The 27,755-nt window shown below is 35.2% G+C and overlaps 1 protein-coding gene across 4 annotated transcripts in view; it reads right to left on the reverse strand.

The window, feature by feature from the left end:
* The window catches only part of Nkain2 (sodium/potassium transporting ATPase interacting 2), a 957,495-nt gene that overhangs the window by 152,684 nt on the left and 777,056 nt on the right, over positions 1-27,755 (reverse strand). For all 4 annotated transcript variants that reach the window (XM_047559156.1, XM_047559155.1, XM_047559153.1 and 1 more), the window contains one exon: positions 8,597-8,797. In XM_047559156.1, the coding sequence (XP_047415112.1) occupies positions 8,597-8,797 (201 nt within the window). The remainder of the gene's footprint in view (positions 1-8,596; positions 8,798-27,755) is intronic.

Raw genomic sequence — 27,755 nt, forward strand, 5'->3', positions numbered from 1 at the left:
GTATTATACATAGTTTATTGCACAATACTTTATGCACAATACTTTATTCAATTTAAATCTCCTGTTATTAAGAAAATAAAATTATTGGTGACTCATTGCAGTCTTTAATTGTCACTGCCATCTTAAATGTATTAATATTTTTATTCTGTAGTGTTTCTAAAAAACATTCCCATAGGTACAGTGAAATGCCTAGGAGGTAAGCAACTCCTTTAAACATGACATAGAACAGAGATTGCATACTGATGACAATAGTTGATAAGGGACTGTGTACATAGGCTAGTGGTACAGTACACTAAATAGTATTATATTGGTTTTAAGAATCATAGTAATATCTGGGGAGTAAGTAAACTTAGTAGGATTTAGTTCATTTTTGCACATCATTGTGAGTTATCCTGAAAGGATTATAGTATTCTCAATGAGCAAGAAAGAAACTGAGCTAAGGAGAAAATAAATAATACTACCTTTATTGTTTTTCAAGGCAATTTCTTTAATGTTATCTCATTTAGTTCATAATTACAAAATAGTTTATTATACAACTGGGTGTAATATTTAAGGATTGTTACTCCCAGACTGTGAATATTTTACCTTATATTTCTGAACTTGCATGTAGGGAATTCCAGAGAATATTAAAAAAAAAAACCTACATTTAATTTGATTTCAGATACTGTTTAATTTCTTGCTCTCTGCTTTTTCATCAATTTACAAGGGCACTTTTCAGTAATAAAACAAAATAAAATATAGGACCTGTTAACTGTTTCATGATTACTGTAACCAAAAGTTGATTGGCATCTGTAGATAAGACATTGTAGCATTATGCTTTAAAAGGATATTGTTCATGGGAATATATTGAATAAACTTATGTATTATGCTTCTAGAACTTAATAGATTCCTTTGAACAATATCAATTAAAAGAGTAATGCCCTGGTATCTTATCTATATGTCAATCAAGTTTTGGTTAAAATAATCACCAAACTGCTTATATTAATACATATTGAATAGTATTCATTCAATAACAACAGTATTTCTTACCATTTAGGGATAGATCCACTTGGGGTTTTCAAATTAGTTGTAGAACTTATTACTTATATGAGTTTTGGTACACTCAAGCATCAAGAAATGTCCTCTCTGGATTCAACTTGCCATTCTCTTATTTCAGTGAGTATTCTTGGAAAAATTTCCTATTTACACTGACATTTTGTTCTTTTTTTGAATATTTGCAGACACTATCCTGATGCGAAAGACATATCACATTCATTTTGTTTCTTGGGCCACTAACTTTTGACAAGAAGGTCTGTACTTCTGATGACCTGACTCACAGCCAGAGCAGCATGTCCAAGAATCAAGCCAAGTCTCAAGCTATGAAGCCTGCCTGGGAGCAGGGAAGAAGCCCAGATCCTCACTCCACAGACAGCAAGCAGTTTTGTCTTAAGAAGAAAAAGGTTGTATCATCTTCAACGCTGGACTAGGAATCAGAAGATTCTGTTTACAGTTCTAGAGCTACACCAACTCACTGTTTGGTGGAAATACAGAACTCATGGTGTAGAGGCACAGATTAATTATTTGATAGAAAGTTCATTATTTGAAGGACCTGACCCTGATGTCCTGGAATAGAAACAATTCTCAAGACCCAGGAAGGAGCTGATGAGGCAGCCAGAGCCCTGATGCCCTTTGGAATCAGTTACCTGCCCTGACCAGATTCCCCATGCTTCTGAGAAATTCAGGACATCAGAGGGACCAATAGTGAAGAGAAAGGGAAGGCACTAATATTTTTGGTGAAAATTTTGAAAATCACACCCACCAAAGACCTTACCTGAGGTCTAAGTAAACAGAATTTTCAGGAATTCCTGGCATGGCAATCCTTTAAATAAATCAGAAGGAAATTCCGATTCTCAGGGTTGAGAATCACTGTTTTAGAGTAGTGCTCATTTCTGCCCCTATGTATCCTGAAAAGATTTTAAAAGTTTTACCTGAAAATTATGTGCATTTGCATTGAATGCTTGATTTGTTCTTTAATTAGTTGAAATGACAGCCTTATAAAAGATCAGTTGATCATATATACGTGGATTTATTTTGGGTCTCCATTCTGTTCCTTTGGTCTATATTTGTCTTGATGCCAGTACCGGGCTGTTTTAATTACTGTGGATTTGCAATTCTTTTAAAATTGAGAAGAATGATACTTCCAACTTTGTGGTCTTTAAGACTGCTTTGGTTATTCAGAGTGTTTTGTTGTTTCATATGAGTTTTAGGACTATTTTTCTGTTTCTGCAAAAAATGACACTGAGATTTTGATAAGGAGTTCATTTAATCTATTAGTCATTCTAGGCAATATGAACTAATTTAATTGCAAAAGATCTACTTATTTTGGTACATTATAAATATTAATAGATTTTAAAGAGATCTATTCTGTTATCCATTTAAATATATCCAATTAAATTGGAATATCACTGTGATTTCAAATTCACCTGACACATGCGTACACATTCTTAAGGATTATAAATTTTATGTAGTTCATTTTCTTTTTGAATTTGTATTGCCACTACAGTACATTGCTTTTACAGAATTTTGTTCTAATTAAATATGTTTATTACTTGAAAGTTGTATTATTGGCCTGTTACTCATACTACTTTGTAACAAATTTAATGCATATATATAAATGTGTATATTTGTGTATATTCATAAGGCAGTAAGTGTTAAAAAAGGTATCCTCATTTAAGAATGTTAATAATGGTATTATTCTCATAATTATTATTTTACACATTTGATTTAAACAAACTAGTCTGACCAAACTGATCAAAGTTTTTTTGTTGTTGTTGTTTTGTTTGTTTTTTTTTGTCGGTACTGGGGATTGAACCCAGGGCCTTGGGCAAGCACTCTACCAACTGAGCTATATCTCCAGCCCCTGACCTAAGTTTTTAATGTATGAAAATAAAAGTGTATTTAAATCCATTTGTTATTTGTATTAGAATGGGACACAGTTCAGCATGATTCAATATCTAGTACTTTTTTAGGTTTAAGCACTGAAAAATATTTTTCTTAAATAGAATAGTGGATGCAGTTCTATATAATGATATCACCCAATTTCTATGACTCATTCTAAGTTGCATAGCACAATTTCCATAATTAGCTATCACAAAAATTATTTCAAATAATCTACCAAGTTACAAGTTTATTAGGGTTTCTTTCAATTTTAATAAAAACAAAGAATTGGAAATTGCTCAATTTGCAACAACAATTTCTGGGAAGTATACCAAAAACACTACCAAGACATAATAAATAGTTATTAATTATACCCCTAACTCCCTTAAAGCCACCTAACCTGACCATATATATATATATATGTGTATATATATATATATATGTAAATTTGGGAAATATTGAAATATTATTTAATTTAAATATATTTTTCTTAATAAAAAATCATGGGCTTTGAGTATATTTTTTACTTAAACTATGTAGTTGCAGATCTGGCTAATTTAGTTCATAAAATAGCAAAATCAACTTATAATTTAAATGACTAAATCATTTTTCACTGTGAAATCAACCAAAGCAAACTTCCTTTTTTTCTTAAAACTCTGTTTTAAGTTTTCAGTTCAAATAAATAGAACACAGGGTATCCCCATGGCAACCATATGGTTTCTGAATATAGCTGCAACTGAGTATCAGCTCACTCCATTTCTCCACTTCTCACTTTAGAACTTAGATGTAAAGCTTACATTGCGGATAGCAAGCAATGCCTAGGTGGCATGAAAGTCACAATCGGTTCTTTAACAATCAAATGTGTTTCTCAATTAGAGACACCAATGAGCAATCCACACAATAAGTCCACTCAAAAGCCTGTACCACACACAAAAGCAACAAAGCAAGACTCACACATCACTCAAACCAACTTGGATTAAGGGATTCAAAAGTTAGAAAATTTCTTCACCAGTGGTACTGCTTGGCAAGATAAATGACAATTATAAATTTTTAACTGGGAATAATGAGAACATCTGTGACTTCATTGATCTAAAGGCACACATTTGATTTACAGCAATTTTTAAATCCATGATCTGTTGAATAATGATTTCATGAACTTATACCAAGTTTTCTAAATAGGTACTAGATATATCTGAAGGGGGAACTTAAATACTAAATTAGATTTAGCTATAAGCTGTGCAAGAGGTATTAGAACTTTTTCTAGATGGGCATATTGTAAACCCAGCAGCTTGGGAGGCTGAAGCAGGAGGATCCCAAGTTCAAAATCAGCCTCAGCAACTCAGGGATGCCCTAAGCAACTTAGAAAGACCTGTCTCAAAATAAAAACTAAAAAGGGATGGGGGATGTGGCTCAGTGGTTAAGGCCCCCTGGGTTCAACTCCTGGTGCCAACAAACAAACAAACAAACAAAAGAAAATAAAGTTTTCTAAAGTCTTCAATAGCTTCCTTGCTAATTTGTATATGATTTCTAAGCCACATCTAATGGCTGTGGGAAGTGGTAAGCTTATTTACATTTTTATCAATATCCTCTGCTAGTGTCCAAAAAAAAAAATTAATAGTCAATCTGCCATGAATTTAGAAGTATGTCGGAAGTAAGGAATAGTAAAGGAAATAAAGAAAAACAAAACCAAGCAATTTTGATTGGAGAGGTTTGTATAAAATTTAGAAATATTGATTCTCTGGATGTGGCTAGAGAAAAGAGAGATTAAAGGCTTAATTTACTAATGAATTACTGGGAATTTTAACATATATTTTAACAAATATTTACTTCAGTTATTCCAATATATGTTTTCCCTTAAAGTATCACTTATGTATATTTGTTTGCAAAACATATTCTTTTTTCATTGTTTTGGTTACGGAAATGAAGTCTAATATGTGCATAATAAATGAGGTATATACATATCCATTTTCCTCACCAATGGCAGAAGTAGCTAATCAATCACAGCATTCACTGAGGAACTCAGTAACCCATTCAGTAATCCATTATCCATTAGCCGTTACAGCATTCAGTTTGAAGACAATCTCCCAAACTTGATACAAGAAAAATCGTGTCCACAGTCCCTCTTTACTAGCTAAACAACTTAGGAAGGGCTTCTAACCTGTTATGCTGCACTCACAGGATAGTTACATGGTCATAAGATTGAATTCATGTGAACATATTTCCTAACCTGTGCAATTCCAATTACACATTGTTTGAGAAATCCAATCAATTCTTTTGTAATGTGAACACCACCACCTCCCTAGTTGATCCCCTTGCTCTCCCCACACACATTTTATCTACTTGGTAAGTGTGGAGTTTTTAAAAAATGGTTTTATTAAAGCTGTGCACACCTGTATGCCTTATGAATGTAGTATCTGATACGAACTAGAAAAAAATGCTGCTGGAGGAGGAGAAATCTGGAAACCTTACTCCTGGCTCATCATTATGGTGCTCTGGCAGCCTTTTCTGCTTGGCTGGAGGCTGTGTGATTAATAGTCCCTCTTCTCAATTATGTGGATATTATACTCATCTTCCTTTGGCTGTAGATGGGAGATGACTATGTATGTGAGATGCAAATGTGGGTTTTGTGAATGCTAATTTCAAAATCAGCCAGAAGTTGATTGGCAGAAAACTGAACAAGGCAATGAGAGGCATTCTGGGGGTTAGATATCTGTGAAAAAAAGGCTGAGTGAGGGTAGAGAAAAAGCTGGAGAGATTTGGAGTTAATCAAGAGCAATAGCTGGAAAAGCAGTAGTTTATGAAAGCAAGTCTAAGCCAGATATCCCAGAAGGGAGACTAATGGAAACAATCAGAATGAGAGGTTAGCTGACATTACAAGAAGCAGTATGAAACTAAGAAGCTAAGAGTATGCCCCAAACTGCAAGAACTGCATCCTCTATCTACCACAGCCCTCAATGTGCCTGTTTGAACCTGGTTTGTACCCTCAGGAACCCTGCTCCCTTTTAAACTGTGACATCTTCAAAGTCAGGGATCCTGTTGTCTTTGCTTTTCTAGATATTTCAGGGACAAGCACTCAGAAGTATTCCCTGTATTGGATTGAACTGAATATTTGACTGTCAGGAGGATGATCAGAATAATACGAAAGGGGAGGAGCAGAGAGTCCAGACACTATTTCATCACTTAATCATTACAGCAGAAGTGATCAGCAAGAGTACAGGAAAATATCTTTGGAGAGCTTCCAATAAGGCATTTGCTCTGCCTGAGCAAATTGTTCAAGATAAGACCTTCAGGCTGGTTTGCATTTTAAATTCTAGTTAAGATTGGCTCAGTCTTCTGTACAGCAGGCACTTTCAGCCAGAGACTGGCTAGACAAGGAAGCCTAAAGGCAAAAAGTGTTGAAACTGCTACAGATAGTTTTTTAGGCATGCAAGTTGCTAACTTGCTCCCAGGTGTTCCGTAATCAGCATCACAAAAGAACCCTCTCAACCCCACCCCAAGAAGGAAGACCAGGTGAAGAGAAAGAAATAAAGATGCCACAATCTTTGATGGTTTGCTAAAATGAATTTTCATTCCATCAGGAGACAGTGTAAACTGAAAGGAAAGCCAGTAATCTGAATTATTGTCCAGGTTTTCTCTTAGGGACTTTCATTCACCTTTGCATTCTAGGCACCTTGACTTTACAGATTGATTTTACTTATGTAAAAATGTTTTTCTCTGTGCAGTATGACAGACTTAACATAGACTTTTACGTCCAAATGTACTTCTTTGCAAATTCCCTGGGCCAAAATTTTATGTGAATAAAGTTACATACACACACACATTCCAATAACCCTCCAGAAGTGTCATATATAACTACTTACGAGTAAACTGCATCTTTACATCATCCTTGAAATGTAGGTGAAAGTTTGCCAAAATGTTGAAGATAGAGTAAAAAAAAAAAAACGGAAGGGAGAGAGGGATAATACAAAAAAAGCTTTGTTTAAAACTCTACTCTAAAACATCCGTATTGACATTTAATTTGTCTCTAAGTCTCAGAATTATTTCACCTTTCCTATGTGAGAGTCAATGCTATTTAAATAATTTTAAAGAATTAAATAGCTACTACCATGTCACCAAATCTAACTTATCTTTATAATAAGCAAAATGAACCATTTTAGAGTTCAACATGAATACAGAAAATTTTGTTTATTTGAAGAAGTGTCTCAGGTTGGACATATTAGGGAAAGACCACTTAGTACTTTAGCCAAGAACAGAATTCAAATTTTCTGGAATTTATTCTTATTGATCTTGAAATATTTAGTGTTCTCCCTCCTTTTTGGCCATTTTGTGTTTGATGGGACTGTCTGACTATAGTGATAGACAATAAACTGTGAAGAATGAGCTTCTTCTCCCTGGCAGGGCCACACATGTACCAATGTGGAAAATCCACATCTCTCTGTGATCTTGGGCATGGCAATCCATGATAATTGGGTTGGTGGTTGCTCCACTAGCCTTGTTTCCTTAGTGACACTGATTGTAGAGCCTCCTGCTGACACGTGGAATAAACCTGTATGATATTTAAGTCATAAGGACTTAGGATGTGTTTACTAGTGCAGTGTACCTATAGTCTACCATAACATGCATATGACATATATGTTATGGTACATGGTTTCAGTTATTGAAGAATTTCATGTGAACTAATTGGTGCCTTTCTATGCAGAATTTATCTCTTGTTATTTAATTGTGAACCCATATCATCCTCAAAGAAAGAGATAAAAAGCAGATTGTACTTGCATTATTTTGGGTTAACAATTTTAAGACATGCAACTTAACCTCAGATCTACATGGAATCTAAGAAAAAATATATAGGGTTCTAGAATCTGTAATGATTAAATGAATTCATATAAAATAAAATTGCCTTAACAAGGTAAATCCCACAATATTATGCAGCTAGCCTTAGTGATAGTTCTTCTTGAGAAAGAGATGTTTTTATTTATCTTTGTTATAATACATTGTAATATGATTTATTTTATAAAACCTTATATAACCTTTTATATAACCTTATATGCTTATCATATATTGTACACATTTTTTATTTATAACTCCTACTTCCTCCTGATGCGAGGACTCTTTACTGGTAAAATCCCATGAAACATGGCAGCATGAAAGTCTAGGGTTAGAATTTAAAGAAAAGTTGACTTGTTCAGAAAGGAGGGAGAGTGAATAATAGGTGATGGACAGTTCCCCGGGAGGAAATCTAGGAAGAAGAAAGTATGGCAGAGGACAAAATGAAGAAGAGAAATCCACATGCTGGCACAATCAAAAAGAAACAATGAGGGAGAAAGTGTCTATTGAAATTTCATTTGTTTCGGTACATTGAGTGTTAGCTGTGAAAACCCTCTGATCTTTCTTTAGAATCTTTGGAAAAGTCTACGAAAGTCAGATAACCAAATATTGACTGGTTGGATTTCCTATGGAAAATGCTGATGATGTTAAAGACCATTTTGTGATTGCTGAAGAAAATCAGCATGCATTGTCCAGGGGATACCTTGGTTTAACATATTCTTAATAAAAGTGGCATTAATTAGCGGAGGTTGGGGGGGGGACCCCACACATAGATTCCATTTGCGGGCACTGAGTTTGCCCAGAAATAAAACAATTCCAGAAGCAGTAGAAGAAGTGGTTGACTGTCAACACTTACTGCGAGGATAATCTGGAGGGAACTATGAGCCACTTCTATGTACTGGTACTCCAAAAAACACCCTGAGACCGTGATGTAGCGATGGTCTTCTGGGGCCCAGTCTGGGGCAGGTGTCACTGACGTCACCATACATCCTGGTCCATTCTCCATCCACCAAGATCGGTGCATTGAAATATTAAAAGTCAGGATAAGGTCTGTTTCCTGCAAGAAGGCAATTTATAAGGATGAGAATTACTTCATAAATGTCAGCTTATTTGGGACTAATTTGTTTTCAGTTTCCTATTTGAACTATTCTGTTTTGTTTTTTTTTTTTCTCTGCCTTCCCCAACTGCATTTTATAGGCAGCAAGGAAGTATCTAAAGTAATTATATGTGTATAGATTCCACTTTTGAAAGTTTACCTGACCACAAAAACAGAGGTAAAATTATTTTATTAGAAATATTATCAATGATTTACATTAATTGTAATTCTGAAGCATCCTTACCATTTAGGACTTGTGAGTATTAAAAAGGGAATGATTTAAACTATCATTGGGTGAAAGTATTGCTATTATAAATCTGCTATATATTTCCTCTTCATCAGAATATTTATTTATTGCACATTTTAAATCTCAAAGTTGTATTTCAACTCGGCAGCATTTAATTTGCCGCTAATGTTCGTATTTATAAAATCTTTATGTAGTAAAAGAATATATTGCTTGTTTCTCCCCTTTTATTCCAGTCTTCCCTCTGTATCCATAGGGAATTGGTTTCAGGACCCTCAAGCCCTGCAGATACCAAAATCCAAGGATGCTCAAATTCCTTTATATAAAATGTAAATTTGGTTGAGTCTGGTTGCTGAATCTGTGGATATAGAAGCAGACTGTGTTTTGGCAATTCAGTGTCTCTTCAATCTCATCAACTTCTGTGAATTCAAAGTATTTTTTTATATCTTTATAATTTTTTTATATCTTTATATCTTTAGCAAATTCTTGCAGGGTAGAGATAATATTTCAACAACTCTTTAGATGAATTTCACTATGGTTGGTGATCCACAGCTATATAGAGAATAACAGATACGGTTTCTGAACTCACAGAGCTTATAATCACATACATTAAGCAACTACCAATAGAACATGGGAAAATGTCATCTTCTGGGAAGATAATGGTTAAAAGAAATGTATCACACATGTCCTATTACTATGCAAGCCATGATTTATATTCATAAATCCTAAGAGTGAGCCAGTGGTGGAACGTGAACTCTTTCTGCCTCAATGACAGTTGAGGCCACATGATAATAGGAGCCAATTACTCCCACTCAAACTGAGTGAAGTGCTAGAGTGACTAGGTAGACTCTATATAGAAAATGTCTTGAATCATGCTTAGGGACCTTGAGCCTCTTACTTACATTGAAAGTATGTTAAGGGTTGAGCTGAAAAGACCAGGGAACTTGAACACTAAAAAGAGGACTCTGTTGGAGGAGGTGCTATGAATGTCACCAACTTTACAGTGGTGACCAGGGGAAGGAGGGAATATTTTTGCTTCTTCCTGAGTCTATTGAGCAAGGCTTTAAGCCTCCCTTGGAACCTGCGAGAAACAGCAACTAGTATCTGACTCAGGTTTAATAAATCTCAAAATAAAGCCTGTGAATGGAGCTACCTGTTTAGTGGCCAAACAAAAAGTAGGTGATGTTTGGAAGGAATGAATTGCTACATCTGATGGGTCTAAGAGCAGATGTGGGCCATCAAGAGAGAGAGCTAAATGGACTTTTTCTCAGTGCTTTTCCAAGAACCATTGTTGGGAGATAATGGCTGAGTACTGGAACACATTCCCATGGTCTGAAGGAAAAAATGTAATAGAGTGAACAGAGAAGGTACACCAACTAAGTTATACCTTCAGGGAGAAATTAAGCGCAGATAAGTGTCTCTGAAAAATCCAGAAAATTACCAAGAGAGTCCAAAGTCTGTAGTACATATGTAGCTTTCCTGCCTCCTTATCTCTTCTCCCTTTTAATATTTCAGGCATGGAGGAGTCTGAAACCTCAGATAATTATCTGATAAAGAAGGGTCATATAAAAGTCAAACATTGAGCATGCAACAAAGGGAGAAGCTTAATTTTGAATAAAATTTGGATTTTTATTACAATGCCAGAAAGACATATTCCTTTCTGAACAGAAACTATTTGAGAAATGATAGTGACAACATATAACTTTTACTATTTGAGGGTAACCACAAAAATACTTGTGTTCATTATTATTTTTTATAGTGGAAGCAAAAGAACCAGGTCCCTAGGTAGATTTTTAGGGACAATTACGAGAACAGAATAATGTTTCTATTTTTTCTCACAATTTTAGCCATTTAATGTTTGGGTGCCAAAAACTGGATCAGTCACCAGGGCCCTTTAGAGTGCTTGATCTTCACACCACAGACTTCTCTTGAGTGACACAAGGTCAGGGAGGCAGGACCAGGACTACTGCTTTCAGTACTCTTCAGGGTAAGAGTGACATTCTCCTTACTTTAAAGTAAGATTTTGGTGATGATGTTATATAGGAATGCCTTTATGGAGCATCATTATCCCCCAAAATCAACTGTTCACATTAGTATTCACTCTTTGTGGTGTACATTCTGTGAGTTTTGGCAAATGTATGACATGTGCCCACATTATCCTATCATTCAGAATCATTTCACTGACTTAAAAATCCTCTGTGCTCTACCTATTCCTCCCTCTCACCCCTAAAATGCTGGCAACCATGACGTGCTGTCTCCAGTTTTGTCTTTCCCAGAATTCCATATAGTTGGGATGACATAGTATGTAGGCTGTTTAGATTGGTTTCTTGTAAGTTCCCTCATGTCTTTTCATTACTTGGTAGATTGTTTGTTTTTAGCACTAAATAATATTCCATTGCCTAGCTGAATCAGTCTTTCACCCATTCATCTAAGACAACTTGGTTGTGTCCAAGTTTGGGCAATGCCAAATAAAGTTGTTATAAACATCCATGTGCAGGTTTTGTGTGGACATAAATTTTTCATTCATTTGGGTAAATAACAAGGAACACAGTGGATGGATTTTAGGGTTAGGGTATGTATAGTTCTGTAAGAAACTGCCAAATGGTCTCCCTATTGGTTATACCATTTTGCATTTCCACCAGCAGTGAGTGAGGATTCCTGTGACTCAGCATCCTTGACAGTGTTTGGTGGTGTCACTGTTACAGATTTTGGCCATTGAAATAGGTGCACAGTGATAATTCATTGCTATTTAATTCATACTTCCTCAGTGATACTGACATTGAGCATACTTTCCCACATTTACAAGCCATCTGAGTGAGTTCTTTGGTAGGGTGTCTGTTAAGGTCTTTGGCATACTTATTATCAGGTTGTTTGCTTCTCACGATTGAGCTATAAGAGTTCTTGGTATATTATGAATAACAGTCCTTTATCAGTTAGGCCTCTCAAATATTTTCAACTAGACTATGGTTTGTCTTAAATATTTTTTAAATGCTATAGGAATTCCTGAGCATTATCTGCTCCAAACAAAATCAATAGGTTATTAAATTCCTGTATATTTTGTAATTTTTGAGCTCAAAATGATGACTTTTGATATAATGAACATGTCCAGAGAGCATAAAGTAACATAGAAACTACCAACTAAATCTTTTACATTTTTGATGGATTCATAGCACAAAAACTTAAAGAAAAATCAGCTCAGAATTTTCAGATACTAAAACTTTTATAGAACAGTATAATAATTATATGTTCAGATCCATATAGTGACAAAAAAAATCTTTGTATCAATATATTTATTCATCTCTCTTAGTAGTCTTTAAAAAGTTCAGATTAAAGGACCTCATTATTGGTCATGTCATTTTCAAAATAACAGGGTCTGATGTGTTACATGAAAGCTGTGATTATCGCTAAAAATTTGTTTCTGACAGGGCCTGTATGTATTCAGGTCAATGAAAGAAGCCTAATTGTGCAACAAAAAATAAGCACTTGATTAAAAAAAAGTTGACAAGTAAATGAGAAAATGATAGTAGTGACATTTCAAAATTTCAATAGAAAGTGAAAATTTTCTTTCTCAGTTTATGGCATTGAGGAAGAGCATACATGACTGCTATGCTAGTAAGTAACAAAGGCTATATTGCCGAGGTGAGAAAGTAGAGAGTGAGAGCGGGAAGGTTTTGACTTATAGTTTTAAAACATGAAATAACTGTCTAGTATTCCTGGAGTTTCTATTACCTTCTTTTGGAATAATATTGAAAACTTATATTTTCCCATTTCTAGGCTATTTGGTTACTATTAGAAAGGCTTGGAACTGCTTTTACTACTAAATTGCAATGCTTTATAGTTATCATTATAGTTACTAAATATAGGAATTATTCATAAACCATATGCAAAACATTCTACCAGGCCATAATGATATGAAGCTTTGCAAAAAGATGTGTCTTACAGAACTTCACATTATTAGGTTTATTGTCTCTTTTGGGAGATTAGGTATAAAGGTAAAATGTAACAATATAAGAAAACATTTGATAAATACCTAATAAGTGGTGTGGATAATCCATCCTAGGAATTCAGACTATGATGCCTGGGAACTGTAGCTGGGACCTGGAGGAATGGCAAGGCTTAGAAAGGCCCCTGGACAATTTAAGCAGAGATCAATGATTCAAAATTATTTAAGTAACATTAGGTGGCTTTATATTGTGAGATGGGAGTTGTAAGAGTAAAATAGGTTCAGAAAGATGAGATGGGCCTAGAATGGGGGAGGGGACCTACAGGCCAGATCAAAAGCTCATGAGTTTTTGAAAGATTTTTGATCAGTGACACACCATGGGTACTATCAAACATGAAACCACAGGTATTACAGTAAAAATCACAAAGTCTACTGTAGGATTGGGATGAACTCTGCAGGAGACACAGGGAGACCTGTACATATGAGAAGCATCATTTAGGTGATGACGAGGACACTGTGAATTCTGAGTGTTTGACCTCCACCAGCACAGGCTATTGTCTTGGGTTACACAAGAGTCCCAGCAAAGGATCAGGACCACGTGGCTTTTCACACTCTGAGTAAAAGTGGGACAGGTCAGCATTCTCATCTTAAGATACCATTCTGGTAATGACTTTCCAGGTGTGCCAATTATGTGCATTTAATGTATGGTAGCACATTTTAACATCAAGAAATACCCTGGGAGGTTAACATGTTTTTGTTATAAAAGTATGTACATTTAATCTTCAGAATTGTGAGAAATAGTTCAGGAAAGTCCATGATGAATACCCTTTGTCACTAGCTGAGGATGCAGAATTTGGAATAGTGACAGGCTATATTTGAAACCCAAAATCACTTTTCTCCCATAAGCTCTTAAATAAGATATTAAGAGTATCATCAGAAAGCTGTGTACTGTATCTCACAGCCAACACCTACAGGTGGATACTAATTCATAGAAAATTCTAAAAATTTTCCTTAAAATTATTATTATTCATGGATTATTTCCTACTGGTGAATTTATTTTATCTCTAAATATAGCACCTTTTTTCTAGTAATACTTATACAGATACATACAAACCTGCTTCTATATTTTAAGGCCCAATGCTAAAGTAATTTTGGTAACTAGAAAGTTAGTAGAAACAAATCACGTTGCTAAAAATGCCAGGAAGAAAAAACTGAGAGATAAGATTGAGAAGACAAATAAAATTACAAATATACTTAAATTTAACAAATTGAATGAGTTTTACCTATGAAAGAATGCAGTGCCATGCACAAAGATATGTGTGCCTACCAACTCCAAAATCCAAAGATGGAATCATTTTTCTACATGATGAACTGGAGAAGAGCTAATGGAACATCACTTATGTATTTGTTCTCCTGCTTCATTCTAGACTCTTTAAGCATGCATAACCTGAAGGTTTGTGTAATTAGGGATCATAATTCAATATGACACCATGGCTAATGCTAACTCTAGATCCTACTTCCTGTCATTGACTTATTCCAAAAAAGGATTTTAGAAAATATTTCCAAGAGTATTGAAAACATTAAAAACATTGCTCTAAAAACATATGAGGAAAGTCCAATGGTCTTTAGACTTCTAAAATCTGGAGTTTAACAAAATGTATTTCTTCTCATTGTGTGAATTTACTGAAGATTTAATATAAAATATTTAAAGATCAATGCTATTATGTTTTCATGATTTCTTGCCAGAAAACAGGTATCTTGTGTTCACGTTCCAACAAAGACAGCTATTTCTCTTTTCTAAATCATACCTCAACTTCTTTCTTAGTTCCTAAAATGTTTTATTTATTTATTTTGCTCTAATTGTTATACATGACAGTAGAATACATTTTGACACATCATACATAAATGGAGTATAACTTCTCTTTCTTCTGGTTGTATATGATGTAGAGTTACATTGGTCGTATAATCATATATGCACATAGGGTAATAGAGTCCAATTCATTCTACTATCATTCCAAACCCCATACTCCCTCCCCTTGTTTCATTCTGTTTAATCCAAAGTACCTTTATTCTTCCCTACCCCAACTCCATCACTTATTGTGAATTAGCATCGCATAACAGAGAAAACATTAGGCCTTTTGTTCTTTGGGATTGGTTTATTTTGCTTAGTAGGATATTCTTCAGTTCCATCCATTTACCAGCAGATGCCATCATTTCATTCTTTAAGGCTGAGTAATATTCCACATATGCCATAACTTCTTTATCCATTCCTCTGTTGAAGGGCACCTAGGTTGGTTCCATAGTTTAGTTATTGTGAATTGAGTTGCTATAAACATTGATGTGGCTTAGTCTCTGTCGTATGCTGGCTTTAAGTCCTTTGGGTATAAACCTAGGAGTGGGATAACTGGGTCAAATAGTGGTTCCATTCCAAGTTTTCTGAGGAATGTCCATACCACTTTCCATAGTAGCTGCATCAATTTTGTAGTCCCACCAGCAGTGTGTGAGTGGGCCTTTTTCCCCACATGTTTTATGCTATCCCACAACTGGTCTGCATCTTCTGCATCTTAAGCATTGCTGCAAAAATTGCATTTTAATGAAATTCTTCTGGATACCTCTTATTAATATCCTGTGTGGCTCTCTTCACTTGAATGAATACTTCAGGTTACCCCTTCCAAAAAACCTTTCCTGATGATACCATTCCATTTTTTCCAACCTCACCATGTTGTACCTGGCACTTTTATAAATGTCAGTAGTGATATCTTCTTGGTCCTTTACTTTTTTCTTAGGAGCAAAGGAATATGGTAAGTCTAATATGGTCACTATTCCTGCTCATGAAATACAAATTGACTCTAAGCTAGAGAAGAAAGGCAAGACAGGAAAGAAGGAAAGAAGGCAGGGAGAAAGGGGAAAAAAAAAGGGTAAGTACAAATGGGGCAAAAGAAAAGAATTCAATAAGGATGTGTCCACACCATGCTAATTTCCAATGAACCTCCAGGCTCAAAGGGCTCAATGGTTTTTTAACCTCTAAAGTTAGGACTCATCAGCTATGGATGGGATCTGAGTTTGGCAAAATGAGTCTTCCCCTTTTCCTATCCTTACTAGCAGATGCTCAAGGCAGAATTTCCTCAGCTGGTTACAAGAATGAAAGATCAACTTCTCCTTGACATTATGGTTTTTGATGTACTAAAACCCTCTTCAGGTAGTTTTTCCTGCTGTTTTCTCACATCCTTTTTGTTCCCTTCCCACAGGTATCTTTTCCCATTTTGTGAATGTTTCTTCCCTTCCTAAAGCTTTGAAAAATGATTTGAATTCACTCTAGAGGTTTGGTTATGCAAACAACAGGTTAGCTATTTCCAGAGATGTTACTGCACATATTCACCTGAAGGCTACCATTTTGTAAATTTTTAAAGCACATTTGTATGGATTTTTAGTCAGCATGGAGGCACAGAGGTGCTGATGATACTGAAGGCTTAGAGACAGTAAAGGACTACTGAGTTTCCTCCTCAATAGTTCCCCACCATTATTGCTACTCATTTCCCCCCTAAATGAACAGCCACTTCCAGTATTGTCACTGTCATTTTCCTAAAGTCTGAAACTGTGATGTCCATAGCATCTGTGCTTGACTTCAAGGCTTTTATCATCAACAGACAGGAATTAGGAGTCTGAACTCATTTTGATCCATAGTTCAAATTGTTTCCTTGTTCAACTTGTTACCAGAGATCCTAATAAAGTTTTATGTCATTTTCTTTGTTCATCTCATTCTCTGGAAGCAAACGGTTAATGGAAAAATCACCAATTAATGGTAGGAAGCTAGAGATGAACCAAGTGTTAATATTATTGATGATGAACTTCATACTCACTTTCCAGTTATTAAGAATGAAAATAATTGGAGGTGAAATGAAACATTAACACAAAATATCTCTTTATATTCTCTGAGTCTTTTAATTTTAAAGATGACAGGTGATCTCTTAGTTCTTATAAATTCTGCAACTTGTTAAATTCGAGGTAATGTGTACTGCAACCAAGAAATGAAATAAAATTTATGCATTAATCACCTTGTCTGTGCTACAACATAACTTAGAGGTGAGGATCATTGTTTTCGCTTACCAGAAGAAAATGAGGCTGAGAGTGCATATATACCTGCATCAGGTTACCTTTGTTAAAGATTGAATTAGATTGCAAACCACTTTTTGTCTTACTTCATGTCTTCCCACTATACCTTGTTGCCTCTCAAGGAAATTTTCTTGGTCACCTTACTAGTCATAGCCAAACCAGCTTCATTATCCTGCAAGTTCTTTTTGATGAGGATACATTAAAATTTTTAAAATGGTGCAAATATAGTTCACAGAAATAATTTCCAAAAATTTCCAAATGCTCTTCAGGAACCTACCCAGTACTATAAGCGACCTTGAAATGTCCTCTTAGGTAGTTGGCTAACTCTACTCTGAAATTCATCGCACCCTCCATTTATAGTAGAGTTATATTTGTCATGCATTTGGATGAAGATGCTTTTAAAGATCTTTTAGTTGTACTTTATTCTCATGAGAGAATTTTTTAAGTGGTAAGATTTGTATCTTGTCTTGTTTTATCCTGGCAAGTACATAGATCAATACTGCTTAGAATTTGTGGAGACAAATATAAATAAACCTCTAAGTCTAAATAAAACACCTTTAAGCACATGTACTTATTTCATTTGGATTACTTCCAAAGAGCTCTTTGCAGCTTTTGTACCACATAAAGCCAAGAGGCTACTGGTGGAAAGGTCACTATCCAAAAGAAAATGTTAAGAAACATTTTTTAAAAATACTAATCATCCATTTTAAGGAGCACTTAATTCCTTCACCTCCTTTAGAAAGAGAAGTGTATTCTGCCAAGAGGAGAGACGTAGAGATTGGGCACACAAATTTGGGTAATAAAACAAACAATTCAGTCATTTTTTTTTTTTTTTTGTATTAGTAGAAAGAGGATAGGGATGGAACTGATGGGCATGATAGTTCTTTCTAGGAAAAGTACTGATATCTCAGTAGCATTAGCAACATTTAATACTTCACATTTAAAAGATACACTCCCTTCCGATGCTTGCTTTCTTCATTTTTCCAAAGTGTGATGGTTTGCACCTAAAATGTTTCCCAAAGGCTATGTGCTAAAGACTTGGTTGCCAACTTGTGGTGGAACTGGGAGGTACTGGACACTAGGAGGTGGAGACTAATTCAGGGGAATGGGTCATTTAGGAGTATACCCTTGAAGGGTACGTTTTGTCCCTGGCCCCTTCTCTTTCTCCATCTTTCCGTATTTCTCTGTTGCCTGGCTGCCAGGAAGTAAGCAACCAAGGCTTTTCCTCTACCAAAGACTTGCACCATTATGTCCTGCCTCACCACAGGCCCCAAAACAATGGACCCAAATGACCATGGACTGAAAGTCTGAAACCATGAGCCAACATAAACCCTTTCTTCTTTAAGTTTATTTTTCTCAGGTATTTTTTTCAAGGTGATAGAAAGCTAACACAAAAAAGGTGTAATTATCAACATTTTTCCCTATTTTGATATTTTTTTGCTTTGACTACCAAAGGAACTTGAGAAATCTTAGGAAAAACTGGAGCTTAATAATTCCCTATCAAAATTATTGTTCACTGTTGTAAGCAAAGCAGTCATTTAAATTTACATGTTAGCATGTAAAGTATGAAATGGGAAATCACATAGAGAAAAATATACTGGTATGATTTTAAATTTATATATGAATGTATTTGTTACCTTGATGAAGGAATATGAAGTAATCACCTATTTTCCTGCAGTAGACATAAGGAATTCTCTATCTACTCATGCATATAAGGTATTTTTTTTTCTATAGTTCTCTGATCAGACTATTGGGGTTTTCATTAAAAAATATATACTGATTAAATGGTACCCTGACTCTGTATCCAGGGTCATGTGGGGGCCTAAAAATATGCTATATGAAAAACTTTGGAACAATATGGGTACAATTGTGTGGAGAATAAAGGGATAGAAGGAGTCCTCATAATGGCCTTAATGTATTTAAAGAGATATCAAAAATCAGAGGGATCAGAATATTTTTTTTTCTTTTGCAGCACTGAGGACTGAACCCAGAACCTTGCACATGCTAGGCAAGTACTCTACCTCTCTAAGCTACATCACCAACCCTTAAATTTTATTTTAAGACAAGGTCTTACTAGGTTGTCCAGGATGACCTTGGACTTTTGATGTTCCTTTCTCAGCCTTTTGAGTAACTAGGATTACAGGTGTGTACCACCACACCTAGCTACAATCACTTTTTATTGTTAACTCCAGGAAGTTAGCAAAGATTCAAGCTGATAAATATGTCTAGAAGGGAAGATAGGCCAGTCCCCAGATATTAAAGGTACTCCTGATGGAATGGGCAGTGTGCTGAGTAATTAATGCCTGTGGCCATGGTGTTCAAACAGGGGTTGCCTGGTCTGATAAGAGTGGAAGCTGCACTCAAAGACTAGCATAATCTCTTACTGCAAGATGGTTCTGTGATTACAAGAGCAGAGAGGGACTAATGATCCCGTGTAACAGTACATTATTTTCTCTTGTCTAGGTTTATTTCTTTCCATTTAGCTGGACATAGAAATATAAACCTCTGAGGATATCAGTCAATCTAGTTTGTACAATTTAATTTAGAAAAAATGTTCTATAATCTCAGATTATAAATGAGTATTCCCAGTTGTTAGTAATCTGCCTTCATTGACAACTACTCACTTTTGGATCTTAAAAACTGCACGATGCTGTATTTGACAATAATTGCATATAAATTTGGGCATTTTGAGAATATCTTTAGGAATATTACATTCACTTAAACACTCTCGTGAAAAGGAGCAGTTTTAGTAATTTTTCACCAATCAGTGATTGTTCACAGCTATAACCTAGAGAACAATTGAATTTTGCACAATGAAAAGATTCTGTTATCAGCTATCCATTATTATGTCCAAATGTCTGAGATAATTAATTTATAAAAATGAAAGGCTTATCTTGGTTTTGTAGGTTCCAGTCCAAGGAGAGGTGGACCCATTGTTTTGGTGCTGATGGCAATGGCAGGGTGTGTTTGGTGAAGGAGACAGCTTGCCTCATGGACAACAATGAGAAAAAGAGAGGATAGACCACAATCCCCCTGGAGGGCATGTCCCTAGTTACCTAAAGTCCCTGTACAATATCGCCCCTCCTAAAATTTCCACCAATAGTGTTACCAAGCTTTTAACCTGTGGGCCTTAGAGGGCCATTCAAGATCCAAATTACAGCAGATTCCTACCAACAATTCAAGCAATTTAAGAATTTAATTCAGTTAAAAAATTTAAAAGATTTCTTACTCTTATAGGATATGGCTACATGACTTTGAGTAATTTTGCTCTTTAAAAAATTCAGTCACAAAAGAACTGGAATTTATTGTAGATCCTAAGGCTAAATTCAAACCTGACATATCTTACTCCTTTTCCTCTAAAATGCAATAATTAATTTTCCCTGGTGCTACATTGTCACTTAGCATGGATGGAAGCTTTAGTTTTTTATTAACTGTATAATTTGATTTCTCCCTAGTCGAGTCTGTGTTAATCATTCTCCATAAAGAGAGATGTATGAGTCCATCTGAGATTGCTGAGAATAAGAGAAAAAAAAAGTAAAAATACTTTATGTTTGGGAAATTTTAAAAGAGCTTATGTAATTCACAGCAATCACTTTTTTCCCCTTGTCCAAATTATCCAGGTAATTATGTAATTTTTCTGCTCTGTTTGCCACTGAGAAAAGGCTGGTGAGAAAGGTAAAGAACTGTGAGCAAGAAGACTTGAGCACATGACCCTGGGCATCATTCACTATCCTGCTTTCTCATTCTATCACATAGAGGAGGTAATGACCATCTTCTTCCCAGTAATTGAGTACCAGAAAAGTTAAATGGGAATTGTTACCTTTAATAAGGATAAATTTGGTCTTTGAGGGGAAGCTCTGAAGGACCTAAAAATAATGAGATTTCTGACAATTTATAATAATTAACCATTTTCATCTGCAGACTCTCCCCCTTGACTGAGGATAAGCACTCAGCTGAGAATCCTATGGCAAGGGATAGTATTGGCACACTTGTACTAGCATTACTGCTCAGATTCTCTCTCCTGGCCACACTACTGTGTCACTTTGCACACAGTTTGCTTCTCACCCCCAAGCTTGATCTCCACCCAAATGCAAGGAGTCTGCATTTGCCTGTATTTCTAAATGTTAATATTGGCTCATCTATGCTAAGCCTTTTCTCCACTCTAACTGAACACCTCAGACTATGCATGGAAATGTGAAACCCTTTCCTATGCTAGATGTTTTTCTGAAACTTCCTGCCTTCATGGTACGTCTTTAGATCCTGAGCCCTCCGGTCCTTCTCTACCCAACTGGTTTCCATGGTCCAGAGCATACAAGTATAGAACCCAGAGTCTAAACATGTTCAATAACTAATTACTGTATAAGTATCTCCTGGATATGACAAATGTCTAGTACAGCTTCTCAACTGACATTTATTGACAAATTTTCCATGTATTTATGGTGAAAATATTGTCATATAAGTTCTATCTATTCATAACTTGGTTTAACATTTCTTTTCAACTACAATGTTCTCAATATTCAAGGATCCCAATCCACAGATTCAACAAACTGTGGATCAAAAATACTCAAAAAAAAAAAAAAAAAAAAAAGAAAATTACATCTGTACTGAAAATGTATAGATGTTTTTCCTTCTCATTATTCCCTAAACAATATAATATCATAATTATTTACATAGCATTTACATTGTATTAGCTATTATAAGTAATCTAGAGGTGATTTAAAATATTTCAGAGTATATATGTAGGTTACATGCAAATACTGCACCATTTGTATAAGGGAGTTGAGTATTAGCAGATTTTGGTATCCAGAGAGGGTTCTGAACCATTTCTCCTTGGATACTGAGGGAAGACTGTATATCTATTATTTTAACCAATATCCTCATGTTGGATAATGGTTTGGCATGTATTATATTTAAACTATAAACATAGGTGCAAACAGAATTGAATAATTAATTTGTATTTGATCAGATTGATAACCATAAATAGGTGTACTTTTATTTCTCTTAAACTCTAGGGCACTTATTTTCTTCCTTAATGTAAATGTGTGTGCAAGTAAATTCTTCCTCAGAGACCAGAAGGAATAGGGATGAGGGATATAACTGAGTATAAATTTGGGGGCTAGTGGAATCTGATATAAATAATTTCCAAGGATTCAAGAGGCAAGAGCAACTTGCTTATCAGTGTCTGGAGAAAATACCTAGAATTGCAAAAGTTAGTTTTGGGGCAGCAGTCCCCTGAAAGTGGAAGAAGATCTATTAGGGCTGAAGTTTGCTCCTCTCCCTTCTGAGGGATTATTATATGCCTGGGGCCCAATTCTCCGACTCAACAGGTTGGGAGAAAATTTTTAAAAAGTATTATTTCCCTTTCAACAGATTTTCAGAAATGAGAAAGAATTTTACTTTTTTCCTCCTCTGGAAAAACATGGGAGAAATATCCCATCACCTAGCACCACTGCCAGCAGAATGATTGACTTCTTTGATGGATAAGTTTGGCAAAGGGACTGTACATGTTCAGCTGGGTCATGCCTTTCCCCTTAGAGTCAACTGATCAGTACAACACACACGCATGCCAAGAGGGGAAAACAGAGGGACATGTTATATGTTTTTTATACTCATGTTTGTATGAATAGTTTATAAAATAACTTTTATTGCTGTCCTTTATAAGATCATGAAACTCAACTGAACTTATGTCTGGAAACTGAGTAATACTGAACTGAACATAATGCATGGAAAAGAATTTCAAGGAAAGAACTGTAGAGCTTGTGATAGTCAAAGGATCTGCCATATCTATTTGTGAAGAATGTTAAATTTGGGACCACAAATAACAGATAATCAGATTATGAATATAAACCTTACATTAGAGGAATCAATGAAATTTTTAGATGCTTTCTTTTACCCAAGGTAAACATTAAATTCAGATAAAAGAAGCTGTATAACATTAAAGTATCCAGTCTCAGAGTATTTAAGGTATTCTAAATACATCTCTATTCCTTCAAATTTGAAAGGTCTATTTCATGGAAATTAGTTACAGTTATAGTTCTTCAATATAATAAAAGCCATCATTGTGAAGGGTGAATGATAAATAAGACATGCTGACAGTTATTCCATGGCATCTATGGGAGATTGGTTCCAGGATCCCTTGTTGATATCAAAATTAAAGAATGCTCAAGTTTCTAATGTAAAATGGCATAGTATACACATACCTATGTATATCCTCCCATATACTTTAAATTATCTCTGCAATAATACCTGACGCAATATAAAGGCTAGATGAACAATTGTTGTATTGAATTGGAAACAGTGACAAGAAAAACGTTCTGTATATGTTCAGTACAGATGCAATTTTTACTTTTTTCAAGTTTTTTGATCTGTGGTTTCTTAATTCACATGTGCATCACCCACAGATATGGCAGGATGATGGTATAGCTTCCCCAAACCATACAGTCTTATGTGTAGACAGACAAAAAGAGTAATTACACCCTAAGGTAAAATGTTTCTACAATCTTAGATTTAAAAAAATTACTTTTGAAGTTAAAGTTGCACCTGATTGCATGGTCATGAAGTGCTTAATAAGAAAGTTGATATTTTAACTATATCATAAGGAATAGAAAAAAATTAAATAGGAAGAGAATTAAGAGGGAATTGTGGGTGAAAGTACAAAAATGAACAAATAAGGTTAGAAGAGAAACATTTAGGAAATGATAAGTACCTCTTTGTAGCTACAGGTTGTGTGTGTGTGTGTATGTGTGTGTGTGTGTATGCATGAGACTGTAAATGTGTATGTGAATGTGTGTAAATTGTGAGTGTGTATACAAATGCTTACTGGGATAAAGTGAAGGCAGTGAGGTTGTGAATAGGGTGTGCTGTTGGAAAGGTGAGAATCATGGGGTAGCAAAGTAGAAACAATAGTGATTACAAAGTGCCTTGGGATTGATGTGGCATCCTTAACTATGATACCCACAAGTCCAAAGAACTCTGAGTTTACACAATTTGGGAACCAGTTTGGATGGCTTGTAATTTAGATTTGTATATATAAAGATGGTGAAGGATGGAAACTTGAGATCCATTAACTTTATAGACATTGTCTCATTCCATCTTCATTACTATCCTTTGAAAAGAACATTCTTATGTAGAATGAGAGAAAAGTGAAGCTGATCAATTAAGTGGCTTGTTAAGGAACAACTAAGAACCAGATTGAAATGGAAGAAAAAGGGTCTCTACCTTCTGGAAGGGCTCTGGCCTGCCTTAGATCTGAATGAAGAAGGACTTGGTGAGTAAAACTGTATGTCAGCCCCCATTTAACCCTTTAGTATCTTGCTTTGGGGTAGAGGACAACCTGCACACATGTGTGCAGTCACCCTAAATAAGCTGTCAAATTGAAACAACAAAAAAGCCTGCTTATGTACCCCACAGACATCACCTAGCACAGTTTTGGAAATGCTCCTTTTCGCAGAATAAAAGGGGTCTATCAGCCATCTTGATATCCGTGAAATTCCCCTTTTAGACTATTGCTTGCATATGGGAAGCATTTAATGAGGCATGAGTCATTTCACAGAATAGATTTCCTGGATGTTTAATGCATCTTTAAATGTGCATTAAATAGATGGATTTATACACTTGGGTATATAAATGCTGCTACTTTGGTTTTTGAATCTGAAATGATGATAAAAGCCCAGGTATCATAGGACCTGCCCCTTGACAAGATTGTACTATATCTCTGTGATTTATTTACTCCATATTTTGTCAGAAGTTCCAGGATTTCATTAATTCAAATCTGATATCAACACTTCCATAAACTTAGGAAAGTGGCTTTTGAACGGGACATTTGGAATCTGGCCCTTCACCTTTGCTTTTACCTCATTGACTATATTCCCATTTAGTTCAGATCCTGGCAATTACTTCCTCTTTGGATATTGACACAAGAAACAAAGATTTCTTTTTCTATTTTAAGTAGGTAACACAAATAAATTACATTTGGTTGTACATGTTTTAAAAACTGCAATGTGTTACAGGAGAAAGAGTAGGGGTTTTGGAAAGAGATACCCTGTTTGAATTTGGCATTGAATGATTGCTAACTGTGTGGCCTTAGCTGAGTAAATTAACCTTATTATCTTCCTGTTTAAAATGTGGATAATACTTATACATTTTTCTATGAGACCAAAATATAGAAAGCATCTGCAACACAAAGTCAGTGCTCATGAAGATCATTTCTCCTTTCCTTTCAAAATAAATTTAAATCATAACGAGTGAAGTGAGATTAGCTATTCAAGAATTTGAAATATGATTTTGATGTACTGTGGGTTCTTATACAGCTATTTAATATTATCAAACTAAACAGATACATCCTGCTCACTAGCATTGTAAGCAATCAGTTCTCCCCAAATGAAAACAAAGCAAAGGACTATCATCTCCCATTCCTAAATTATAAGATCTAGCATTTTCTTCCTTTGGTCAGTAAGGTCACAGTCTGAATGAACAGCATTGTCTACCAAGGCCCCTGGCTGCTCTGCAGTAGAAGTGAGCAAAACTCATTTTAAGAAACACATGTAGACAAGTCTTCCATTCAGTTGCTGTCTGTGTGGTTTAAAAATTAGATTTTCAAGAGAAAATATGTCCCAGGGAAAGAAAGAAATTATGCTTGACTCTCACTTCACGATTTCCATTTAGACTCTTTGATGATTGTATTTAGAGCTTAAGAGGAGCAAAAAAAAAAAAAAATCCAAGTGTTGGACAGATGGAGGGGCAATGGATCAATATTGAGGATGCTCCAGGAGATGACTTTCCCTTTCTACTTGGTATTTTTGTTCTGTGAATAATGCTTCTTAGGAATTTAGTTCTCTTACTTTAAAACAAAAGGAACCTATATAAACTAGATTTGAGATAGAAGTCAAGATTGGAAATTTTAAAGAAATTAAACACAAACCAGCCATTGGAGTCTAAAAGAACCCATGAGAAAATACAATGATGCAGTTTATTTTTTGTTTATGTAATATAACCATTTGCTCAAGTGCTATTTTCAGACTCAAATCTCTAATTTAATAGGTGCATCCCCTGAATCAAGACAATAGACACATATCACAAATAGAGACAAACCTTGAGGACAACATGTTGCCAAAATTAAAAGTCTTATTTTAAGGAGTTATAGTTCTGTTTCCTAAATTTGGGAAGGCGCAGAAAATAAATCATATTGAGGTTGTAAATCTTAAGACTTCCTTACATTTTGGATTAAGCAAAGAAAGCAAAAGGTGTGCGGATGAGAAGATCTTCTGCTAAGCCTACATCAGTTCATTTCAAACTGTTCTACCACTTCATGATGGTGTAAGGAAATTTTATCTAAGCAGTACAAGTGAGCTTACTTTTCTTCTCTCCAATTGGTGTAATCCTAGACCTCAGAAATTAGAATATCTGCTATAACTAGCAGAACCAGATGGAGCCCCTCAGTCTCCTAAATTCATTCCAATGTTTTCTTTAACTCTTTCTTCTTCTAGAGTGGACAAATTATGTGTTCTTATCCTATGGACCTCACAGACAATCTCATCCAAGGAAAAGGTCCTGCCTCTTTTCTCTTCTTTCTTCCACATCTGGAATTTGCTTTCTATGAACATGCCCACTAATTACTTCTATTGACCACTTAGACTTCTGTCTTTACTTAATATGAGGAGCCTGGAAAGTTTTCTTTCTTCAGAGTATGTAACTGGGAACAGCTTACTATTAACTCATTGACACCGCCCCCCTCACCACCATAATAAGAATATTATTTCTGTTTTAGGATCTACCTTTTCACATGATTATCAAATTGACCAATCAAAATACATCAACCTCCTAAACAGATTTGTAAAAGGGAAAAACCCTGTGTCAATCAAAGTCCACTTCTAGAGACTTGAAACAAATCTCAGAAGAGAGAAAGTAATAGACTAAGAAAACCTGAACAAACCTAGTGTCATCTCTCCTACCACACCAGGGTCATGTCTCTAAAGAATTTTCTGATGGAAGTTCTAAAGAAATTCCAGATGGATGTATATTATTTATATCTTTAAATTGTACAGAACCTGAATTTAACAACCCCTCATTAGACTCCCAGTGTATGGACCACACTGGGTTCTCTTCATATATTGAGTTGGTTTTTGTCACTTGAATTTAAAGAGTTCAGTACAATTTTATCCTTAACTTGGAGACTCAAATTTTCTATAGCTAGTTGTATTTGGTTTACTACCCAGGCATCCTTCTCAATGACTGAAAGACCTAAGGTACTGTGCCTTTTCTCGTGTTTCATTTTCTACTCATATTTTTAAGTTCAACTATGTGTATTGTGGGGCTGGAATTGTGGCTTAGTGGTAGAGTACTTGCCTGGCTTGTGTGAGGCCTGGGTTTGACACATAGCACCACATATAAATAAAATAAAAGATCCATTGACAACTAAAAAATATATCTAAAAATTTTTAAAAATGTGTGTTGTGCTCTGAAAAGCTAATTTTATTCTTCTGCTGATAAGTCATAAAGGCTAAGGACCTTCCTGTCTTAACAGCTGAGTGTTCCCTTTCACTATAGATGAAATGTCCCTGGTAGTCCTTCCCTTACAGTCCAATCATGCGAAAAATAGTTCTAGAAGTGATTAATAGCAC

Source organism: Sciurus carolinensis, chromosome 7, assembly GCF_902686445.1.
Source record: "Sciurus carolinensis chromosome 7, mSciCar1.2, whole genome shotgun sequence".
NCBI lineage: Eukaryota > Metazoa > Chordata > Mammalia > Rodentia > Sciuridae > Sciurus > Sciurus carolinensis.